This window comes from Oncorhynchus mykiss, chromosome 11 (assembly GCF_057628025.1).
Source record: "Oncorhynchus mykiss isolate SJ-2025 chromosome 11, ASM5762802v1, whole genome shotgun sequence".
Lineage (NCBI taxonomy): Eukaryota > Metazoa > Chordata > Actinopteri > Salmoniformes > Salmonidae > Oncorhynchus > Oncorhynchus mykiss.
The window spans coordinates 66,330,937-66,348,229 of record NC_143032.1 but is presented as its reverse complement, the minus strand read 5'-3'; the positions used below and the strand labels follow the sequence as shown (position 1 = coordinate 66,348,229).

The 17,293-nt window shown below is 42.6% G+C and overlaps 2 protein-coding genes across 3 annotated transcripts in view; one reads left to right on the top strand and one right to left on the bottom strand.

Moving 5' to 3' along the window:
- LOC110536227 (uncharacterized) overlaps positions 1-9,354 on the top strand; it is a 27,785-nt gene extending 18,431 nt beyond the window's left edge. The window contains exons 5-7 of the mRNA XM_021621872.3: positions 1,042-1,196; positions 3,637-3,876; positions 4,110-9,354. Of these exons, the coding sequence (XP_021477547.3) occupies positions 1,042-1,196; positions 3,637-3,876; positions 4,110-4,943 (1,229 nt within the window). The 3' untranslated portion in view covers positions 4,944-9,354. The remainder of the gene's footprint in view (positions 1-1,041; positions 1,197-3,636; positions 3,877-4,109) is intronic.
- The window catches only part of LOC110536224 (E3 ubiquitin-protein ligase CHFR), a 22,366-nt gene continuing 14,390 nt past the window's right edge, over positions 9,318-17,293 (bottom strand). For both annotated transcript variants that reach the window (XM_021621870.3, XM_021621871.3), the window contains exons 17-18: positions 14,111-14,183; positions 9,318-13,686 (exon numbers count right to left, since the gene is read on the bottom strand). In XM_021621870.3, coding sequence (XP_021477545.3) covers positions 13,644-13,686; positions 14,111-14,183 — 116 coding nt within the window. In that variant the 3' untranslated portion in view covers positions 9,318-13,643. The remainder of the gene's footprint in view (positions 13,687-14,110; positions 14,184-17,293) is intronic.

Genomic DNA, 17,293 nt, shown 5'->3' with positions numbered 1-17,293 from the left:
AATAGAACTGGTAGGATTCTAAACAATAATAGAGCTGGTAGGATTCTAAACAGTAATAGATATAATAGAACTAGTAGGATTCTAAACAATAATAGAGCGGGTAGGATTCTAAACAATAATAGAGCTGGTAGGATTCTAAACAGTAATAGATATAATAGAACTAGTAGGATTCTAAACAATAATAGAGCTGGTAGGATTCTAAACAATAATAGAGCTGGTAGGATTCTAAACAGTAATATAAATAATAGAACTGGTAAGATTCTAAACAATAATAGAGCGGGTAGGATTCTAAACAGTAATCGAGCGGGTAGGATTCTAAACAATAATAGAAATAATATAACTGGTGGGATTCTACCACAGACTTAATGAGTACGGTAGACATATTTTCTAATGATCACGGCCATAGAATGGCTCTAAATTGGGAGGTGGGAAGTGCAGCATTAGAAGTCTCAATGGAAAATGGCTTTCGTTTTGGAGTAACACGGGTTTATCCCAGAACAATCCAAAGGCTCTCTCATTGTAGTTGAGCCCACAGAGAGATCTACAGGTCATGACATTTAACCTGTATAACATGAGAGCATTAGGAACACCATGTTTCTCCTCACGCTGAGTTCAACCATGTCACCATGAGTGTTTTTCTATTTTTAGCACCTTGCAATGTCACTCCTCTGTATTCTTTCAAGAATTCATTAAAATAAGTATATTATTTTTGCATCTCGGCCTCCTTGGGTTATTCCTTTTCATGGATTGAGTGCAAGCACCTTTGAAACTCACTGAGTTAACAGAAATATGAGTGGACAAGTACTGTGGCTACAGTGGGTACACGGTGTACTGGGTACACAGTGCAGTAATATACAGTAGCCTATGGAGACCAAGCTGTAACATTCCATTTCGAGTGCTCTTTTAGGGAAAAGCAGTGGAAGTTAGCATAAACTAAGGTGTGATGGTGCAATGCATCTGACTGTTGTGCCTTCAATGTTTTAATTGTATCTGTCACAACTAAATTATTCAAAAACAACTATTCCTTCCTTTCCTTCCCAGGTTCCCCGGTCAGTGTTGGTGGTGACATGTCTGAGCATGCTGAAGTGGACCTCTCATCCAATGGTCTCACGGAACTGGACTTGGGGACAGATGAGGTGTTTATCATTTCATCTGCGCCCAGTACGAGCAGCAGACTGCTGTTCTCGGCCCATACGGTAAGGAGCGAGGCGAGGCAGGTAACCCTGGCTAGGACCAATCAAGGTGCCCTCCTCTAGGGGGGACACGCAGGCAGTAGCAAAGAACCTCCTCTCGGGGTGACATGCAGGCAGTAGCAGAGAACCTCCTCTAGGGGTGACATGCAGGCAGTAGCAGAGAACCTCCTCTAGGGGTGACATGCAGGCAGTAGCAGAGAACCTCCTCTAAGGGTGACATGACACCCAGGCAGAAGCAGAGAACCTCCTCTAGGGTGGCATGACACCCAGGCAGAAGCAGAGAACCTCCTCTAGGGTGGCATGACACCCAGGCAGAAGCAGAGAACCTCCTCTAGAGGTGGAATGACACCCAGGCAGTAGCAGAGAACTTCCTCTAGGGTGGCATGACACCCAGGCAGTAGCAGAGAACCTCCAAGGGGTGGCATGACACCCGGAGAGTAGCAGAGAACCTCCTCTAGGGGTGACATGACACCCAGGCAGAAACAGAGAACCTCCTCTAGGGGTGGCATGACACCCAGGCAGAAGCAGAGAACCTCCTCTAGGGTGGCATGACACCCAGGCAGTAGCAGAGAACCTCCAAGGGGTGGCATGACACCCAGGCAGTAGCAGAGAACTTCCTCTGGGGTGGCATGACACCCAGGCAGTAGCAGAGAACTTCCTCTGGGGTGGCATGACACCCAGGCAGTAGCAGAGAACCTCCAAGGGGTGGCATGACACCCAGGGAGTAGCAGAGAACCTCCTCTAGGGGTGACATGACACCCAGGCAGTAGCAGAGAACCTCCTCTAGGGGTGACATGACACCCAGGCAGTAGCAGATAACCCAGTCGAGGTATCAAACGCAGCGACAGGAGATTGAGGGTAGGAGAGGGTATGACCCAGCATTTTTACTTATGCTCTATTGGAATAAGAGTTGACATAAGGCAGACCTGGCAGATATTAGAGAGCTGGCGAGCTTTCCTGCAGCCTAGCCTAATGGATACATTATCTGGGGAGCCAGTTTCCCAGCTTCAAGTGTGTGTGTGTGTGTGTGTGTGTGTGTGTGTGTGTGTGTGGTGTGTGTGTGTGTGTGTGTGTGTGGTACATGGTCTGTGTTTGTAAATGTTCAGACTTTTAATGGGAATATATAAAAACATAATTTAAGTCATTACTTCAGTGTCATAAGTTATTGTTCTAATATCACTTAGTTTGTCAGGCAACAATCTTAGCCTGTGTGTGTGCACGATGAGGGGGGGTCTCTAGACTAAGCGAGCTGTTAGTGATTCTCAGTAAGGATTATTTATCTTTCTGAAAGGAGCAACCCCTTAAACCTCTATCCCCCCAACCTTACCCTCCCCTGAATTACAAGCTGACTGAGGGAAGATTTGTGACTGATGGGCCCTTCACCTCTGACCTGCCATTTATATCAATGAGACACCTACCGTAAAGACTCTCCGAGGCGGTTTTGCGAACACAGATTAAGCCTAGCCCTGGACATGGAGATTCTCCATTGAGCTTACTTTTGGGTCCAGGGTGGCAGGTAGCCTAGTGGTTAGAGTGTTGGGCCAGTAACCAAAAGGTTTCTGGATTGAATCCCCGAGCTGACAAGGTATAAATCTGTCCTTCTGCCCCTGAACAAGACAGTTAACCCACTGTTCCCCGGTAGGCCGACATTGTACAATTTGAGGAACAGTTTGAGAACGAGAGGATCTACAAGGTAAGAAAAATACTTTAATATGAGGAACAAGTTAGTGTTAAGAAATATTGTTAACTGTTAAGTATATAAAAAAACTGTCATTCAGAGTAGGAGAGCAGATCTTGGATCAGGTCCTACCCCCTGTCCATATAATTGTATTAATTATGATCTTAAAGACGACACTGATCCTATATCAGCACTCCTACTCTGAGTAACTTTTTGGGTATGGTTCTTGGGATCATAGAGGTAGGAATTGCTGACTGTACCCACTATCAGACAGCACTTTGTTGTTGTTTTGGATTATACATGCCTGATTCAATGGTTTGCTTGTTGCCCTTTTTAGGTCAACTGTGATTTGAGGTGCAGGTCAGTGCTTGAATATAATGCAACCTCTGATTCTATGCAGCTATTTTTATCCAGCTATCTCTAGCCAATGTCTCATTTACGCTCCGATGCTCAAGTCAATCGAATATGCATTGTATTCACACAGTGGCTCATTTTCCTATGGTCAAATAAAATGATAAAATAATCACATGTAAGTGCTTCCAGTTTTCAGAATAAGACGTTTTCTGCGATGGCAGCAGTTTGTAAAAAAATGCACTGTGTAACATTGCTACAGCGGGTTCACTGGGTTTAAGCATTTAACCTCTTTCAGATGCTTTTCCATTGAGGAACTCTGTTTGTTTACTACTCCCCATGAACACAGACACTGCATGGTGGGTTTGATTGAATTATATTTGATTTGTTTTTTTTGTGTCTCCCTCCTATCAGCAGCGGGAGAGGTTTCTGAGGCACAGTGACACCGGCCCAGGCCCTGTCAGTGACTGGCCCTCTCCAGACCTGGCTGCCTCGCCCACAGAGACCCGTGCTGCCCAGGATGGCTGTGCCCGACCCCGGCCGCGGGCCTGGAGCGTCCGCACCTTCCAGGACTTCCTCCCTCCACTGCCCCAGTTACACAAGAAGTGGTGCAGTTGGAACTCCACCAGTCCCTTCACTAAGCTGGTGGACAGCGTTAGTAGCTTGGTCATTCAGCAGTGCTGTTGAATAATAGTCACACCATCATAAACTGTATATCTTTACATTTTTGTTATTTAGCAGACGCTTTTACCTAGAGTGAGTTACAGTCATGTAATGTATGTTTCTGTGGATTTTGTAAATAATTTTTCAATACTTTTTTTTTAAAACAATGAATGTCATGTTGCACTGCAGAGAGATATGTGCTGACTAGATGTTGTTCCCCACAGGCCCCGTCAGGCTTTGTGTCAGAATGTCGTGGGGATGACAGCAGGAAAGTGTTCTCCGACCCCCAGTTGGAGGCCCAGGATGACAGTAAAGCCTCCGACTCCTCCATGAGTAACGTCTCGTATCCCCTCACCCTGCCCGCCCAGAGGCAGCGCCGCCTAAACTCCACTAGCAACATGCGGCGCTCCCGCTTCACCGGGCCCTGCTTCGGCCTGCTCTCTGGGTCCAATCCCTCAGACAGCACCAAGGCCCCCGGGGGCTCCCTCCTCCAGGCCTCCCCGTCCCAACCCAGTAACAGTACCTCTGGGCAGGGGCAGCCGGAAGAAGTGCAGGGTGGGAAGCGCCGTGATTTCCCAGCAGAGAGCGACCACGTCAGTGTCCCGGTGTTTGCCATCTGTGAAGAGGAGGACCGGCAGCCCTTGATCCTGACTGAGCACTTGGGGCATTCCTCCATGCTGAATGGACTGAGTCGGGGGGTGTACGAGGCAAAGGGGCCCGCCGGCGGAAGCCTCAACCCTGTCCCCCAGAGCGCAGCCAATGGCCCCCTCCTCCAGAGGGGAAGGTCAGAGTGGAGGCCATGGGGGAGTCAGGCCTCAGGAGGGGCCAGTCCTTACCCTCTCCCTCACCCCTCTGGCTCACACACAGCCACCAATACTAACGAGTCCGCCTTCGTGCACAGCACAGCCAATCAGATCCAGATGCCTTCCCTCAGCCAATTAACAGTGCCATGCAGTGTGACAGGCAATGTGACCAGTGACAGCCCAGCATCCAGTCCATGTGACAGCAGAGCGGACAGACAAAGTATGCAGTCTTGGGTTGGCCCAGCAAAGCAATAATAAACTATTTTTAGTGCCACCTTTGTAAAATGCAAAAACTTACTTTTTGATTACTGAAATCAACTTTTATATGGCATTTCTACATTCTTGAAGTCAATTGCTTTATGGTGACAAACTGGATGTTTTCATACACACTATATATTTTTTATAAAGTTAAAGGCCCAATGCAGACTTTAATTAAGTACCTTACTGTTATAGTTGTCCAATAAAATGTTAAAACATATACAGAAATAGCTTTTTAGCAAAAAAATATTTCTCAAACTAAAATGTTGTTAAGATTGTCTGGGAGTGGTCTAAGTGAGGGGCCTAATGGGGGGGATATGGGTTGTCCACAAATTTGGTGCCTTTTGATTTCGCCTAATTTTAACATTGTCTTAAAGAGCACGTACAGTTGAAGGCGGAATTTTACATACACCTTAGCCAAATACATTTAAACTCAGTTTTTCACAATTCCTGACATTTAATCCTAGTGAAAATGCCCTGTCTTAGGTCAGTTAGGATCACCACTTTATTTTAAGAATGTGAAATGTCAGAGTAACAGTAGAGAGAATGATATATTTCAGCTTTCATCACATTCCCAGTGGGTCAGAAGTTTACATTACAATCAATTAGTATTTGGTAGCGTTGTCTTTAAATTGTTTAACTTGGGTCAAATGTTTTGAGTAGCCTTCCACAACCTTCCCACAATAAGTTGGGTGAATTTTGGCCCATTCCTCCTGACAGAGCTGGTGTAACTGAGTCAGGTTTGTAGGCCTCCTTGCTCACATATGTTTTTTCAGTTCTGGCCACAAATGTTCTATAGGATTGAGGTCAGGGCTTTGTGATGGCCACTCCAATAACCTTGACTTTGTTGTCCTTAAGCCATTTTGCCATTTTGGAAGTATGCTTGGGGTCCTTGTCCATTTGGAAGACGCATTTGTGACCAAGCTTTAACTTCCTGACTGATGTCTTGAGATGTTGCTTCAATATATCCACATAATTTTCCATCCTCATGAAGCCATGTATTTTGTGAAGTGCACCAGTCCCTGCATTAAAGCACCGCCACATGATGCTGCCACCCCTGTGCTTCATGGTTGGGATGGTGTTCTTTCGGCTTGCAAGCCTCCCCCTTTTTCCTCCAAAAATAAAGATGGTCAATATGGCCAAACAGTTCTATTTTTGTTTCGTCAGAGCAGAGGACATTTCTCCAAAAAGTACCATCTTTGTCCCCATGTGCAGTTCCAAACCGTAGTCTGGCTTTTTTATGGCGGTTTTGGAGCAGTGGCTTCTTCCTTGCTGAGCGGCCTTTCAGGTTATGTCGATCTAGGACTCGTTTTACTGTGGATCTAGATACTTTTGTACCTGTTTCCTCCAGCATCTTCACAAGGTCCTTTGCTGTTGTTCTGGGATTGATTTGCACTTTTCTCTCCAAAGTATGTTCATCTCTAGGAGACAGAACGCGTTTCCTTCCTGAGCGTTATGATGGCTGTGTGGTCCCATGGTGTTTATACTTGCGTACTATTGTTTGTACAGATGAACGTGGTACCTTCAGGCGTTTGGAAATTGCGCCCAAGGATGAATCAGACTTGGAGGTCTCCAATTATTTTTCTGAAGTCTTGGCTGATTTGTTTTTATTTTCCATGATGTCAAGCAAAGAGGCACTGAGTTTGAAGGTTGGCCTTGAAATACACCCACAGGTACACCTCCAATTGACTCAAATGATGTCAATTAGCCTATCAGAAGCTTCTAAAGCCATGACATCATTTTCTTGAATTTCCCAAGTTGTTTAAAGGCACAGTCAATTTAGTGTATGTGAACTTCTGACCCACTGGAATAATCTGTCTGTAAACAATCGTTGGAAAGATGTATTGTGTCATGCACAAATTAGATGTCTTAACCAACTTGCCAAAACTATAGTTTGTTAACAAGAAGTTTGTGGAGTGGTTGAAAAACTAGTTTTAATTACTCCAACCTACGTGTATTAAAACGAGATGTCCGTTCACCTAACAGGGTTGACCTTAAAATGAGGGACAGGTTTATTTATTTTTTCTTAAAATTAATCACAAATCACATTAAATAAATAATAATCTTCAGAAATTACTTTGTCGAAGCAACAAAATAACTAGTGCTTCACAATGATGGAGAACCCTTTGAGAAAGTTTGGGTTTAAGTGGGTAAAATCTCCCTGAAAGTCACAGACGGCTCACAGAAAACGCACGAGGGACTTTAGCAAGTCCTTATTAGTATACAATAATCTGATTTATTGAATTCTCCATGTGGTCAAGATTAAAGGGCACTTCACTGAATATAAACAGGCATTAACATTAACATTCTATTCAATATTTGTGAACAATTTCTACTTAAAATATCAAAGGGATGCAAAAGGCACTCATTTTGTGGAATGAAAATGAGCTGTTATTAGCAAAGCGTTTTGGAACTCTTTGTTATTGGTCTATTTACCTACACCGCCTGGTGATGTCACCAGGCAAGCCAAAATACCACCCATGAAAACCTGCTGATTTAGAAGGTCCTGTATAAATTGTATTTTCAACCAGCAACTATCAGGAAATAATGCTGATAAAAATGTTTACGCTTTTACGGCGTTCGTGCTAGATTCAATCAGATTGACATCCGTATTGCATTATTTGGGCGGAATCTGAGGTGGAACTGCGAGCTGTCAAATCAAGCGACTCATTGCGTTACCTTTTCGCAGACATTGGATGCAACGGAACCACACCCGACTATAATCCGACAAATCCCATGCAGCCACGTTAGAAATTCATGCAGCCACGTTACAAGTTCAAACACTCGAATTGGCTGCTGGGCATAAATCCCCCCATCCAAATGAACATGAAACCATGCATTAGCCTCACATCAATGGTTTGACATTTGAGAGTCATTATTTCCGCCATGGACAGAGCCGACACTATCTAACGCCGTAGGGATACTAAGGAAGGGAGTGGTTTGTGACACATTGGAGCAGCTGCTCACTAATGTCAGCTGATACCGCAGTTACACATCCAACACCGCCAAAACATCTGCTATGCGGATGTCGGCCAACGCTGAAATCCTCATAGATTGAATCCAGGCCTTAGTTTTATCAGCTGTTGTACAATATGATACAAAACACAGGAAAAACAGAATGTTGACTGCAATGGGCCTTTAAAACATCAACATTTGCTGTTTACCACACAAATACATTTTCAGCTTCTGTATAATTAAAAAACGTGAGAATATTGAATATGGACGGGAACATTGTTTTTATTTTCCAAGCCCAGTTCATTTCCCAACTCCTGTGAGCACTTTTCTACCAGTTAAAGGCTCAGCGCAGTCAATTGTTTTTCTGGTGTTTTGTTTCATATTGTACAACAGTTGATGAAATTTACATTGATCAACAACAAAAAAAAATCACACTGTTACAGAGTTATTCCTAATTTTATTTAACTAGGCAAGTCAGTTAAGAACAAAAACATCTTATTTACAATGACAGCCTACCCCAGCCAAACCCTGACGACACTGGGCCCATTATGTGCCGCCCTATGGGACTCCCAATCACGGCCGTTTGTGATACAGCCTGGAATCAAACCAGGGTCTGTAGTGATGCCTCTAGCACTGAGATGCAGTGCCTTAGACCGCTGTGCCACTCGGGAGCTAATAGCTGCTTGTTGAAAAAAACTATCTGGACAGGATTTTCTAATCAGCAGGTTTGCATGGGCGGGAGTTTCGGCTTTCCATTGTGACATCCCTTGACATCTTTTGGTTAAAAGACCAATAACGGAGTCAAACCTCTCTGCCAATAACAGCTAGTTTTCAGTTTTCCCCTCCCCACACAAACTACTCCCATACAGTCCTAGCTAAATTCTTGCTTGAGAATACATTTTTTGCTAAAAAGCTTTGTTTTTTCCCATTTCAATGGAATCTATTACAGTAAGTTACTTAATTGTTACTCAGAAATTATTTGATTGAGATAAAAACAGCTGCACTGGGAATTCATTTGATTCTTTAAATTAAATTACAAAAATCTTAAACATAAGCACTCCCAACGCAATAGCGCCCCCCATGCTTGTGTGTACGTTTACCTTTGTCCAACAACCTTAACCTTGGAGCAGTGGATGATAGTAGTTCCACAGAGCTCCATGGACATGGTTTATGCTTACACTACTACTCTGTGCCCTCCAGTGTTAAACTGATGTAGCTCACATGCAGTATATTAATGTCAAAGCTGCAACAATGTATCCAAATGTATTCCTAAGGCTGATATTGAATTCTAAAAGGGAATTGATCATTGTAAAAAGAAAAATGACAAATGCAGTAACTAACCTTTCAATAGAAGTAAGCATATATGACTAGCTATAGAAAAACATAGCAACAGAAAATAAATAGGGTTGGTGGGAATTTGTGCAAAGAACTTTTAATAAAGGTTTACATACATTGCTGCTTCAGTTTTTGATCATTTGATGTCCATTGAAAGTGGTCAGTAGCAAGTCATGCATCTTAAACACAATGAGGGAACACATTTAGCAATACGTTATTAGTGCACTAAAACAGACATGTTAGAGCCATATACATAAGACGTATTTTAGCATTGCTAATACCGGGGGCACAAAAAGCTCACAAAGGCATTAAACTAGGAATCACAACTCCAGTCCTTAAGAATCACAGTCCCATTGGTTTTCAGTTATACCTGGCTATATATTGATAAATCAATACCACTTTATTAAGTTGATTAACTAATTGATCAGAGTGCAGTGCATACACCTGGTTGAACTCCCAGCTTTAAATTGGTCGCCGATTGACAAAGGCTTTCAACCGAGGACCAGTTGTGTTCCCCTGCATTAAAACGTAACAGCGCTACTCTAAATGCCGTCCAGTCAGTCCCCCACTTACTAGAATCCACAAAACATAAAAGTACAGACCGGATTGTTCAGAACGTCTCGGGAGCTCTGATGAGGTAGAATTCAACTTGCCCCGGCAAGGCCTTTATACTGACTGGTCATACTGTTAGTACAGAGCATCTTGGTCCAGACTTTCTCACAGAGTAAATATTTTCCCTAGAATACAGCGTTTCCCTCTAAGAATGCAAAGCACCCTCCAAAGCCTCCTTAACACCCATTCCTGATCGGTGGCTTGCACTTTTGTTGGCTTAGGGTGCCCAGATCCTCCTGTTATAATTAAGGTTCAGCGCTGCTGTAGGGAGGGATAGGCTGGCTGGCTGGGTTGTGCTGAGCTATTGCCTGAGCCTCTGAGGAATGCCACAGTGTGAACCCACAACAGGGAAACCGCGACTTTGGGCTCTATTAAATCCGTAGCGCTGAAGATCCGCTTTATAGCGCGATTGACAATTAAAGGCAATGGTCTCACGGTCGCGGAGACTGCATTCACTGTACACGCTGCATATGTCAGCTCAATTGGAAGTGATCTTTACGTGGATCTACCACGATACGGATTGAATCCAGCCCGTAAGATCCCAAATAAAGACACGAGCTCTGGCAGAAAGCGTGCCCATATTTGCCCCCCTTTATACCAGCCCAGAAGAGTCTGTCTGAGCTTGTGAATATTGCCACTAAACAGTCCCAATGAGGGTATATTGCGACATAGGTAGAGTTTCAGCTCCAATCCTGAGTTCCACACACATTGATTGCACAAGGATATTTCTAAATGGATGTTTTAATATCCATTGAAGTTACAGGACAGAGTTGAACCTGCACCGTTTCTGCAGTGCTTATTACAGTTCAGCTTGGTGGCAGGATTCAAACAAACGCAGATAAAGTACCAGTGTGCTCTGATGCACTTTTAAAGGTAATTTCTGCTTGAGCCGACATCCGTGGCCTTAAGTGATCTCCATGAACGTTTGGGAAGATGCCTTCAAAAGTCTATAGCTGTGAACAGGTCGTTAATCTGTGTTTGTTTGAATCCCAACCTAATTGTAATCTTCAAATTAGTGATTCATACATTCAATGTGTGCGAGCTGAATTATAGAAGTAAAAAACCTCAAAGCTAGACTTGCTTGTAAACACTAACAGTTCGAGCAAACTACTTTTCCCTCTTAAATCATTGTCAATTTAATGTCACAATTTACAAAATTAAAGACGGATGATTTAAAATTCAACTATAAATTTAAAATGACGAATGACAAAGTGAATAATCTCATTGCATTTCTGTCAAAGTATTTTTTTTACTGCAACAAAATCTAATGACTTGCATACAAAACGTTTTTTCTGTACTCTACTTCACTACTAACAACTTAGTTATCTTTTCCCTACTTTTCAATATAGAAGGCCTCATGAATAACATCAGTATATCAGGCCATTCTATCTAGACTAAAGGTCTGCAGACATTGGGCCGATTTGACTTCCATAATGACTTGTCAGTAATTTACAGAGAATGTGACCGATGTCTCTAAACAGTAAGAGACAAGTGTCTACTGCTGTGGTTCTACACAACATTATGGACTTCTGGTTGTTGATAGTAGTCTTCTAATAAGACAAAACACGGAAGTAAGACACAGCCAGTTGTCTCGGGTTGATCTATAAAAGTGACACACCTGTATCTCTGAGTACTGTGTAACTGCAACACTGAATTAGACAGGCAGGATTTCTCACAACTAAGCTGCATTTACACAGGCAGCACAATTCAGATATTTTTCCCATTTATTGGCAAATGGGGATGATCTGATTAGTCAAAAAGACAAATGAGTGAAAAAATATCAGAATTGGGCTGCATGTGTGAATGCAACCTAATGGTCTCATAATATAATCCTGGAGTTTTTAGATCACCCCAGCAGTTCTTCTACAGCAAGAATGCAGCAACGTGTCTGGCAGCGTGAGACTTTTACACCTCTAGTCTCTTTTCTAAGAGCAATAGAGCCCACTTTCAGTCTCCATTGTTAGAAATGACAAAATTTTGTTTTCTTCAAATCTAACTTGGTACGGGTACTTTCACTGCCAGATAAAAATGCCTGACCAAACAGCAATGTGTTATTTCCTCAGTTATTATGGGAAATTGCACCAATTAAAGTTTAACTGATGAGGTTTGACCATACCATGGTATTTGATAAACAAAACTATTATAAGATCTATCCAACATGCTCCAAGGTAACACTTCCTATATATTGAAAAACATGTCCTTAATTTAACAGAATGGCAATCCTTAATGTTTCATTATTATTATTTTTTTAATGTAACCTTTATTTAAATAGGCAATCAGTTAAGAATATTTACAATGACAGCCTACCGGGGAACAGTGAGTTAACTGTCTTGTTCAGGGGCAGAAGGACAGATTTTTACCTTGTCAGCTCGGGGATTCAATCCAACAACCTTTCGGTTACTGGCCCAACACTGACCACTAGGCTACCTGGTTCGATCATACTAATAAGTATGATCGAACCCGTATGATCAAGTTGCTTGCTTAATTAATATATTTAGCCAACACCACTAACTTAATATAATGTAACAAGGAAGAACAATTTCACCCCCTAAACTCTAGCAAACCATTGTGCATTCTAACAAAAAAACTGCATTGGCTGTTAGTACTAGATTAGGTCTGAGAAAGCATCTCTAATGCACCATTTTAAAATCAGCTTTATGTTGATTACCCTTAGCAAAGCATATAACTGAATACCCCTGCCTTTCCCAGACTCAGATAAAACTACATTTCCACATAACCCTTATTCCTACCGGAAGAACTGAAATCCTAACTAACTTTCCCATTGATTCTAGTTGAACCATGTTATTCTCAGCTTTGACAGGGCTTTTTGCCCTTGTTGGGAAATAGCAGAATAGCAAACTAGCAGAATTCCCCCTTTCCCAAAACTAAGAACAACTCCCTTTCCATAGCACTTGTCTTCTCAGTTAGCAGTCGTATTAATATGCAGAAGCAGCAACAGTCTGAATTCAAAATGGTGCCCCTGAATCTGTCATCCATATATATGAACCACAAGAAACCTCAAAGTCGGTATATGGATAAGTCTTTTGATAACATAGCTGTACTTCAACCTAGTTTGTTTGGCAGGAAGTTTCTATAACCAACATATGAATACTACTTAGATGTTTAGAACACCACAGTAAGCAGTTGAGTAGGAAGCTCTAGATTCTAATTCAAATACATAATTCTCCAAGATATCTAAAGTACTAGACCACAAGTTAAGAGAAAGGAAAACACGGAAATAGGAAAAGTATCAACATCTTACTAATATCAATATGATCCTTAAACTGTCACAAAAGATGGCATTGCATCCTGTGTAACAGCACATGTATGGCCAGAGTCCATTTTGATTGCCAACGGTCTTCAGTAGATTTTTTAAATATATCCCTCACCCAAAAGGACATGATACTGGAATGAAGGGCGATGATGATCATATTCCACATAAGATATAAGTCTGTCATCATCATATAAGGGAATCCTCTCTTACTGTGTGGAGTGCATAGCATTATCCCACTCACCCCTACTATACCTATAACACTAGGCTGGCTAATCATGACCCAGCAAAAAGAGTGTGATTGTAATTTCAGCATATCATCAAATACATAAGCCTATAAAGCCTGTGAGAGAACTACAAGTTATATTACCTAAGAGATACCTTTCCTCACGGCAAGGCGCTGCTTAATAAGGAAGTAAAATGATCACTGTACATATGAGAGTAATACAGGAGATCCTTGGAAGTCTGTGTACGCTCCAGTGTTCGCAGGAGAGCCTTGCATAGCAGGTCACCTACGAGGCTCTTCAGCTCTTGAAACGGGTCTGCTCACATATGTGGTTGAATTTCCTGCAACAAAGTAAAAGGGAAACAATACAAAACATGTCCCATCTTGTATCAGAAGCAGAGCTGCTGTGTGAAGAGCTGTGAAGTGTGAAGGAGTGATTGAACTTTTCCTCTCACACCAGGTGTGATTGGCCAAGCTTATACAATAACGCCCTCTGTTGGTAAAATGCATGTACAGCCACGCAATAGAACACATATCTACCACAGGAGGCTACAGAGGGGAGGACGGCTCATAATAATGGAATGGCATCAAACACATGGAAACCACGTTTGATACCATTCCATTTATTCTGTTCCAGCCATTACCATGAGCCCGTCCTCCCCAATTAAGGTGTCACCTGTGATATCTATCCATACAAAATCTTAAAAACTCGGACTATGGAGACCTATTCAGAAAATGGAATAAAGACCACATCTTGTAACTTACGTGGCATGGTGTGCCTTGACTTGAGTACGGCAGTTGCGTCCCCAATAACAGTCTGGCCGAGACGTCACAACAGCTGTGGGATTGAATATCAAACAAATAAAAGCTTAATTCATATTTAAACACATGCTAGTTCACTGTATTGATGTATTGTGATTGCTTCCAAATGAATTGCTTTTGAAGACATTCAAGTTTCCTGAACGGGAATTGTCATTTCCCAGTATCCAGCATTTAGAGCAGGGGTTCCCAAACTTATTTTCTCACCACCTCAACCATGTGAAAAAACAGCTAATGTCTACTTTATTTGGGCCCATGGCAGAAAATAGAAAAACATTCTAACAGTATTTCTGATTGTCTTAACTCACCATCACATACTTTTAATGTGGAGTTATGACAGTCAATTGCAAATTAGTCAGACATGATGTGTCTTATCTCACCACCACTAATGAGATGGGTGTGCTTGAAGCATGTCGCGTCTGAGGTTCTCAAAGTCAAGGGATGTGGTCGACGCATCTCATCTCTGCTGTCACATCCAACCTGGATCGTTATTTGGTTTTAAAGCAAACGAGAGCACTGAATCCAGTTTCACATTGATATGATCTGGCGAAGGGTACCATGAGTTTTATGGTTGCTTTCAAGACAACTGGGAACTATGAGGTCAAATCATCACGTCATTGATCTTTAGATCGGAAAGTCGGGACTCTAGAAAGAGGCCATAGTTCGAGTTGGAATTCCGAGTTGGGTAACCGTTCAAAAATATATGTTTTCCGAGTTCCCAGTCGTCTTCAATGCAGGCAAGTCGGAGATTTACAAGTTCCCAGTGGTTTTGAACGCAACATCACTGCTCAGTGATGGAAAGCTGCCGCGGTCATCCCCCTCTTCAAAGGGGGTGACACTGGAGACCCAAACTGCTACAGACCTATATTTATCCTACCCTGTCTTTCTAAGGTCTTAGAAAGCCAAGTTAACAAACAGATTACCGACCATTTCGAATCCCACCGTACCTTCTCCGCTATGCAATCTGGTTTCAGAGCTGGTCATGGGTGCACTTCAGCCACGCTCAAGGTCCTAAACGACATCATAACCGCCATCGATAAGAGACATTACTGTGCAGCCGTATTCATCGACCTGACCAAGGCTTTTGACTCTGTCAATCACCACATTCTTATTGGCAGACTTGACAGCCTTCGTTTCTCAAATGATTGCCTCGCCTGGTATACCAAGTACTTCTCTGATAGAGTTCAGTGTGTCAAATCGGAGGGCCTGTTGTCCGAACCTCTGGCAGTCTCTATGGGGGGTGCCACAGGGTTCAATCCTCGGGCCGGCTCTCTTCTCTGTATACATCAATGATGTTGCTCTTGCTGCTGGTGATTCTCTGGTACACCTCTACGCAGATGACACCCTTCTGTATACTTCTGGCCCCTCTTTGGACACTGTGTTAACTAACCTCCAGACGAGCTTCAATGCCATACAACTCTCCTTCCGTGGCCTCCAACTGCTCTTAAACGCAGGGAAAACTAAATGCATGCAATTCAACCGATCACTGCCCGCACCTGCTCGCCTGTACAGCATCACTACTCTGGATGGCTCTGACTTAGAATACGTTGACAACTACAAATACCTAGGTGTCTGGTTAGACTGTAAACTCTCCTTCCAGACTCACATTAAGCATATCCAATCCAAAATTAAATCTGGAATTGGCTTAATTTATCGCAACAAAGCATCCTTCACTCATGCTGCCAAACATACCCTCGTAAAACTGACCATCCTACCGATCCTCGACTTCGGTGATGTCATCTATAAAATAGCCTCCAACACTCTACTCAACAAACTGGATGCAGTTCTATCACAGTGCCACCCGTTTTGTCACCAAAGCCCCATACACTACCCACCATTGCGACCTGTACACTCTCGTTGGTTGGCCCTCGCTTCATACGCATCGCCAAACCCACTGACTACAGGTTATCTACAAGTCTCTGCTAGGTAAAGCCCCACCTTATCTCAGCTCACTGGTCACCATAGCAGCACCCACTTGTAGCACGCGCTCCAACAGGTATATCTCACTGATCACTCCCAAAGCCAATTTCTCCTTTGGCCGCCTTTCCTTCCAGTTCTCTGCTGCCAAGGACTGGAACGAACTGCAAAAATCTCTGAAGCTGGAGACTCATATCTCCCTCACTAGCTTTAAGCACCAGCTGTCAGAGCAGCTCACAGATCACTGCACCTGTACATAGCCCATCTATATACCTACCTCATCCCCATACAGTATTTATTTATCTTGCTATTTTGCATCCCAGTATCTCTACTTGCACATTCATCTTCTGCACATCTACCATTCCAGTGTTTGATTGCTATATTGTAATTACTTCGCCACCATGGTCTATTTATTGCCTTAACTCCCTTATCTTACCTCATTTGCACTCACTGTATGTAGACTTTTTGTTTTCTTTTGTTCTACTGTATTATTGACTATGTTTTGTTTATTCCATGTGTAACTGTTGTTGTATGTGTCAAATTGCTATGCTTTATCTTGGCCAGGTCGCAGTTGCAAATGAGAACTTGTTCTCAACTAGCCTACCTGGTTAAATAAAAGGTGAAATACATTTTTTAAATAAATAAAATGCCATGTTATTTCCTTTGGGTCAGGAACCAAAACTCCTCCGTAGTGACTTGTGAATGCATTCGGTCAATACAGCTCGATCAGCTGTTCGAGTTCACTTACCGGCATGTCAACTGAGCCAGAATCACAGTCAAAACGGATTGGGACATAGGTCCCTAAGTGCTCTTCCAAGAGTTGGCGGTGAGCAGTCATCACTCGTGTGGAACACTTCGTGACCACGTTTACTAACAGTATTCTGGATATTAGCTCATATCCCGCTTAAGGTATTATTCTGGATAAGTTGTTTACATGCACCTTCGATAACCCACTCATGAGTATCTCTGTTACCATGAATAAACAAAATATTCCTAATTTAAATATATGGGTTAAATGGAATAGTAACTGAAATACGGACTCTGACTGTAGGGCCTGTAACCGCTCACATGTAGCGTAATATAATATTAACTCCTGGAGAATTGTGTATTTCTTGCAGTGAAATTATACAACTAATGTTAGCTTTGTCTTGGGAACAGGAGTGGAGAAATATTTATGTTTCAGCATCTCTCGAGAAAATGCGAATGTGCCAT